Source organism: Rhagoletis zephyria, unplaced genomic scaffold (assembly GCF_001687245.7).
Source record: "Rhagoletis zephyria isolate East Lansing unplaced genomic scaffold, Rhagoletis_zephyria_1.1 Rzeph_scaffold_15457, whole genome shotgun sequence".
Classification (NCBI taxonomy): domain Eukaryota; kingdom Metazoa; phylum Arthropoda; class Insecta; order Diptera; family Tephritidae; genus Rhagoletis; species Rhagoletis zephyria.
In genome coordinates, this window is record NW_016172524.1 from 5553 (window position 1) to 12983 (window position 7431).

The following is a 7431-nucleotide window of genomic DNA, read 5'->3' on the forward strand; positions in this document are numbered from 1 at the left end:
TAACCATAAGTACCTTCAGCCATACCAAATGACCTACGAACCAACTGAGACGAGATTTAACAGAAAAGAAATGAGGAACTTTTTACGTAAAAAATGATGTTGCCTTATATCAAAAAGTTTTATCTGAATACGGTGTCGGGATGAATAATAAGAGGAATCGATTTAATAAATAATTCCTATATCAAAATCAGGCTCTTGAGAAACTAACGGACCACAGAAACTAAGTACAATAATACTTTGCTATAACCTAGGTGAGATGGATGTCTTCTTCTTCATTATTGGCATTGTAACCGATGTAAAGAGTCAAAACTTGCAGTCCCCCCTTGTCATGTCTCATGGAAACCTTCACCTTGACTACCTTTGACTCATTAGACAAAATTTAATTTAACAAAGTATTTAGTCCTTTGCTTGTAAAAATAAAAGTCTTTTTATTTAGATCACCAAAAACAAATAAGCTGCCCTAAACAAGAATTTAGCATGGATGAACAGGATATCTTCTTTTTCGGCAGTAAGAAAACCGAAAAAACCCAGTCTACATCAAAATTACAAGCAGAAGCCGATAATTCCAGTGCAACAAAAAACCAGGTTATTATCTCGCGGCCTACTGCAGAGGTGGATTATAAAACCAATAATCCAAATACCGGTCTCGCCATCGTACTCAATCACAAATACTTAAGGGGACAAACTATTCGTAAAGGTACCGAGAAAGACCGTAGCGATGTTACATCAGCTTTAGAGAATTATGGATTTGAAGTGCGCGTTTACAACGACTTAAAAGTGGGAAAGATATCAAAACTTCTGAAATCAGGTATGGTAAACTAATTTCTAGAGATAAGCTGGTAGTAACGATAAGCTAATAGTAACGATTAAATAATTTTTTTCACCATAGTTGCTGCTGAGGATCACAGCCAAAGTGATTGTTTCGTGCTTGTTGCTATGACCCATGGAGATAAGGGCAGAATATGCGCAGCCGATGAATTTTACTCAACTGAGGAGCTGTGGGAGCCATTCCTCGGACAAAATTGTCCAACATTACTGGATAAGCCCAAGTTATTTTTTATACAGGTAAAATTTTTAAATCTTGCGCTTCTCCCCAGTGATCTACTAATGGTACAGAGACAAATGATACTAAGCATTGCTACGTCTATTTCTATGGGCTGCTCCTCAGCGCCTATGTTTGTGTTGATTTTCTATTTTCCAACTGCCGTCAATTGCAAATGCCAACTGAAGCCAAGTCCATCACTATATGGGCTTTCCACAGCAGAATAGGCAATTCTTTTTTTTTCTACTGCCACCAGCGAGTTAAATACTTGCTGGGCTGCAGCATTTGTCTCCATTTATACGACACGACCGAGCCCGCTGCTGTATTTTAATTCGCCTCACTATGTCGCTTTAAAGCTCATATACATATGTGGCTCATCTTTCCATCGTCTGCGGTGTTCGCTGTCGCCAACGCGCGACAAGAGGCTCTACATCAAAGGTTTTCGTTGCACAAGCCTTGCGCCATGCGAACATGATGAACGAGAGTTGGATTTTTAACCGACGAGTGTGGACTTTACTATCAAATGCCTACTCTGTTCAAAGTAGCACTTGATGACAATAGTCATTCTGCGTTGGATTTCTATGCTGGCATTGTTAGCGGTTTTCATGCTGGTTTCTAAATAAACTAAGTCATCCACCTTTCCGAACTTGTAACTGTCACCAGTTTCGTGAGTGTCGAGGCTCATATGCTCTAACTGATTGTCTGATGACAGGAGATACTTAGCTGCTTGGTTTTTCCTCATTCATTACTAGACCCACACTGCTTCTGTATCTACGTAATTTCGAGAACGTAGAATAGATGTAGCATTTGTTTTTAAGAATGATAACTTTGTAGTCGGTATATGCCAGAAATACACTCGGAGGTTTGTCATTTCGTGCTGTTTATAAAAACTTTTTATAATCAGTGCACGGACTTTGAAAAAATTAATATTGGTAGATTTTACATACAAAAATTGGTAGAAGTTGGTAGATTTTTTTAAAAGAAACTTTATTATATAGTTTTTACTCATTTAGGATAAATGAAAGCTAATTCAGGTAAGATGGTGTTACCAAAGCAGCTGAATTTTCGCCTTTGGGGATTTTTTATGTCAAAAAGTTGTATTTGTTGTAATTCTTATTGTCACTATGGGTAAAATTTGTTAGTGGAATTTTTGCTTTTGAACTTTTGTTGTCACCTTATTATATGAATTCGCCTTGGAATAAATTGTATTTCTTTATAAAACAATAAAACATTCAACAAAAAAGGTATAGATATGTAGTACATAAAAGTGGGTCCAAATCATGGCATCCGTGATCGAATAAAAAACGATTCGAATCGAATGAAACAAAATGACAGCTGTTTTCTCTCAAATACATTTTGAACTGGAAAAGCGAATTCGCTACCAAAATCTGTAAAGAAAATTCCGATTCGAATTTGATTCGATCCCGTATGTCTTGATTCTGGCCCTGTTTTACAATAAAACAAACAATTACTCTGCACTTCAAAATTGTTTGATTAAAATTAGTTTTGAAATGATTTAAGTTTGCACACCATTCCTTTGGCAGTCTCTCACAAAAAACGTATTGCAAACGAAAAATATTTCCATAAACAGTTGGTTATAGTCAAAGTTAACTCCTCATGTTTATTTTAGGTATGTTCCATTATAAAATATGTATACACTGAGTTCATTTAAATATCTTTGCTTTCTTTCGGTAAAATATTGGTAGATTTTTAGCCTTTGTTGGTAGAAATGGTACAAAACAAAAAACAGCTAAAAAGTTGTAGATCTACCAATAAAGTGGTAAAGTCCGTGCACTGTTTATAATTTAGATGTTGCTCCCGCCGGGAATCGAACCCAGGTCCTGTGGAGTGAAGTACGCATCTCTAAACACTCAGCCACGGCATGCAGCTGTTTATACTCTAATATTTAATTTACTTAATTGACTAAGTAACTGAGACTAATGGTCTGATTATGCATACTTCGCATAACTTCGCACAACTTTGCATAAACTTCAAACTGTAATTTCGTATGTACTTTGTATGTATTTTGTATTATTCCATAATCCAGAAATTAGCAGAACTTTTAACAACTTAGCGATCTGTTGAGTTTAGATTTTGCTTCACATTTTCTTAAGTTACACTTTTAGTGCTATGATACAAATGGTTGAGCGAAGTTATGCGAAGTATGCATAATCAGACCCTAATAGCTGCTGACAAAAGTGTTTGCCCATTGGCATCATTAGGCAGTAGTCGTTACCCAAATGAGTATCTACTCGAAACCAATTCAATAACTGGGCATGAAAGTAGGCATTAATTGGTATATACCTAGCGTTGGGTAACAACCCAGGTGTAAATCCATCAATAAATATATCAGTTCAAATCAAGATTGTTAAACAAGAAGCAATCGATTTATTTCCTTTGCTGGTTTCCTTTGGAAATTCTTCTGTTAGGATCTGTTTAAATAACACTATATATACGTTGTATTGCTTTTTTGAAGGCATGTCGTGGCAAGCGCGTCGATCAACCAGTTATGATGACTGTGATGTCCCGCTCTGGTTTTGATTCATTTGAACGAGCAAACATCCCGGTTACAGCTTATGCCATACCAACTACGGCTGATATGTTGGTTATGTATTCAACGTTTGAAGGTAAACATTTTACAAATATTTTTGTTATATAAATATGTATTTATTTATTTATTTAAGTCAAACATACAACCATAGGTTATTTTTATAATGATTGACCTCAAATTAAAAATTTAACAATAAAATTTAAAAAGATTAAAAAAAAATAAAATAACATAAAATAAAATAAAATAAAATAAAATAAAATAAAATAAAATAAAATAAAATAAAATAAAATAAAAGTAATAAGACTGAGACTGTAGAAGGTATTAGAGAAAAAATAAATAAAAAATAGTAGTAATAGTAGTAGGGATTAAATTGGAAATTAATTGAATGAATGAGAAATTATTTAAGTAAAATCAGCAATATTCGGCAAAGTAACGAATTAATTCATGGCAGCCGCCGTGTTGTAACTGCGCTCTACCATTCTGCAGGAACTGGGTTTAAGCCCAGTTTCAGACAAACTATAAAAAACATGAAAAATAATATTTTCTATGAAACATGAAAATAATATTTTCTGTGCGTTCGCCCCTCGGAACGCAATAGCAGACCTCCGAGTGTATTTATGTATTTATTATTCATGAAAAAGCTTCTCATCACATAAGTATATTAAATAATGTTCAGTGAAAATAGTTCGAAATAATAACTTTTAAGCAAATTTGTGTTCTCAAGTTGAATATCTTATTAATTTTTGCTAAGCTAAAAGTTAAAAAAAAATTAAACAAGTAATTTTCTGTCAGTCCTAGATGAAATTTGGCCATGTGCGAATTTTGGTTAATGTAGAAATTTAAATTTTTCCCCCCTCCAATAATTATGTTATTTTTTTTAATATCTTAAATTTAACATATTAAATACATATTTGGATTTTTTTTTAGCACGTCGAGATTTATTTTATTTGTGATATGTATATTAGCGTAGGCCGAAAATCCACTTTTTTTTAATTTTTATTTGTAATGGCAAAAATATGGTTCATTATGCTCTAAAAACAATCTGTGTGAAACAGATAATTTTTGGTCAATATCTTAGGCTCGCCCAAGTCCATCAAAGTTCAATGTGCGCAAAAAAAAATAAAAATTAAAAAATTAATTTAATAGTACATTTTCTGTAATAAAATTGCGAATATATTCGGTACATGGACCTTTTTTGTAGAGAATCGAAGTGAGCTAAGAAACAAAATTTTTAGCACTTGAATTTTGATGGACTTGGGCGAGCCTAAGATACTGACCAAAAATTGTCATCTTTCACACAGATTGTGTAAAACTTTGGACTATTCCGAGGGGTACCCATAAATATTTCTGTGTGTGCGTTTGACATGAGAACCCGGCAATCGTGAGCACATGCCCCAACCTCCAAAATTTAAAAAAACCAGTAAAACTCAAAATCATCACTTTTTAAATGAAGAATAAAACACACACACACACAAGGAAACAAATCTATTAGTTTTTTATTAAATGATGTAAATATTATTATGATTAATGGTAACTAGAACAATGCTTACTCAGGGAAATCAAATACTAAATCAAAAAATACATATACACATGGTTTTACTCAACGTGGCGAGCGCTGTATGTACTTTAGGGTGGTCCTAAAATGCATGTGAAAAAGTTAAGTCCGAATTTAATGCTCTTAGCCTCTAAGGCTGGTATCGCATCATTGGAAATAATATTTTTCGATCGGAAAAGTTTGTTTATCTTCAGGATAATACTTTTGAAAACCGTAGTAGAAATCGTAGAAAATTTTCGGCTGCTGTGATAGAAGAAAATCTAATACAATTATTTTAACATGTATTTACTTTTCCAGACCATTACTCGTTTCGTCATAGCCTAAATGGTTCCTGGTTTATTCAGAGCCTTTGCAGTGTTTTAAATGAGGCTGCCTTAGACGACAAAGCAAAAACTGAAGGTGTTGAGTTACTGCGCCTACTCACAGCCGTCAATCGCAAAGTTGCCTACGAATACCAATCGTATCACGTGCAAGAAATGTTCGACCAAAAGAAAGAAATGCCAAATTTTATGTCAACACTAACGAAGACGTTCCATTTGAAAGTGAAACCCAAGAGAATGGATGCTATGGGCGTTACTATGCCAGACGTGGAAGACGAAAATGGCGAGGATGAAAAATTCAACCGTATATTCAATAGAAACACAGAATTATCTTTTATAAAAGGTCCAGTTCAGTTGATTTAATTGCTTCAAGTAGTTTGTACATATACTATTGCATTATGCAAGTTAAGGATTTTTATTAAATAGTATATAAGTAGAGAAAATTGTATCGTAATAATAATAAATTTATTATCTGATCTGAAAAACGTTATATGTTATTCCTGATTACTGGTAAAGCCGGTAGAGTTTACTTTTGTTTGCCATTTCATTTACATGCTTACATATCGTCAATGCAAAACCGATCATCGACCAGCCTAAACCACCGCTATGGCAAAAATGAGATTTGGTAACCCTGAACCCCAGGCATCGAGATTTTTGCATAAAAATCGTAAAATCGTTATTAAAACAACAGATTTGTAAAATAAAAGCTAGAGAAAATACCGCGTCTCAAAGCAATGCCTTCAAAGAAAGTCCGTTTTCCGCTCTCTTGTAAAATTTGAGTGCCGTAAGATAAGCCGTTTTAAAGTTGGTCGATGGGCGGTTTTGAAAAAACATCGGCAATATGTACATATGTATTTCGTTGAATACGTTAGCGCATTGCGATTTAATCTTTTATTGAGCAATACAGAGAACTGATAAGTACATTAATATGTATTAAAATAAAAGTAGGAATTACATTTACATACATAAAAACAAGTATGTGTGTATGTATGAATATTCATAAACGGTAGCTACTTAGGTGACTTGATAATCCTACGAGCAGAGTAAATTAAAAATATAAGTCGCATAAATCGTAGAAATGCTAAATAGATTTTTAACCACCTTATGCTTCATCTTCTTATTTGGCACTACAACCGTTTTTCTGTTTGGCCCGAGACCAAAACGCTTCTCCAATTGCCTCCCCTCCCTCCTGTGCGAATTTGCGCCAGTTGCTCATAGCGAGTGCAGACAGGTCCTTCTATATTTAAATATTTTTATTCATATTATTGTTGTTGTTGTAGGCTTGTCGATTGATTGTGTTTGTGTGCAAGAAAACCCACTTCTCAACTGGAGCTGTACATGAACTAAAACGCCTGTCTTAATGTTTTTAACCGAGTTCACAAAAAGGAGAAGGTTATCAATTCGTCGGAATATTTTTACGCACTTGTGCACAAGGGTATTATAACTTTGTTCACATAACGGTTGTTTGTTACAGCCAAAACGAATCGAGATGGAAATAGACAAATGTATACATAATGAAAAGAGAAGTCGATTAAGCCATGTCTGTCTGTCCGTCCATCCGTCCGTCCGTGTACACGATAATTCGAGAAAAAATTTAGATATCTCAACGAAATTTGATATGTAAATTTCCCTTTACCTGAAGTAGTTTGGTATTGAAAATGGGCGTAATCGGACCGTAACCACGCCCATTTCCCATATAACGATAGTTTTCAAAAGTACGAAAACTGCGATATTTTAGTAACTACTGAGGCTTATTTGCGGAAATTTGATATTTACAATGATTTTTAAGCGTAAAATAAGAATATTATAAATTTTTGGAAAATGGGCGTAGCCACGCCCACTTATGGTTACATGTGTATATCTTGGTAACCGCTGCACCAATTTCTTCCAAACTTGGCACAGTTGTTGGCCTTGGTACAGCATACCAAATGGCCGAAATTTTTTTAAATCGGACAATAACCAC

General features: G+C 34.3%; 1 protein-coding gene across 1 annotated transcript; it reads left to right on the plus strand.

Annotated features, from left to right (window-relative positions):
• The first annotated feature begins 465 nt into the window (after nucleotides 1–465).
• Nucleotides 466–5858, plus strand: LOC108379036 (caspase-3-like). The gene is made up of 4 exons (XM_017635351.1): nucleotides 466–808; nucleotides 890–1065; nucleotides 3519–3669; nucleotides 5446–5858. The coding sequence occupies exons 1-4, from the start codon at nucleotides 478–480 to the stop codon at nucleotides 5829–5831; spliced, it is 1044 nt and encodes a 347-aa protein (XP_017490840.1). The 5' UTR covers nucleotides 466–477; the 3' UTR covers nucleotides 5832–5858.
• Nucleotides 5859–7431: the final 1573 nt, after the last annotated feature.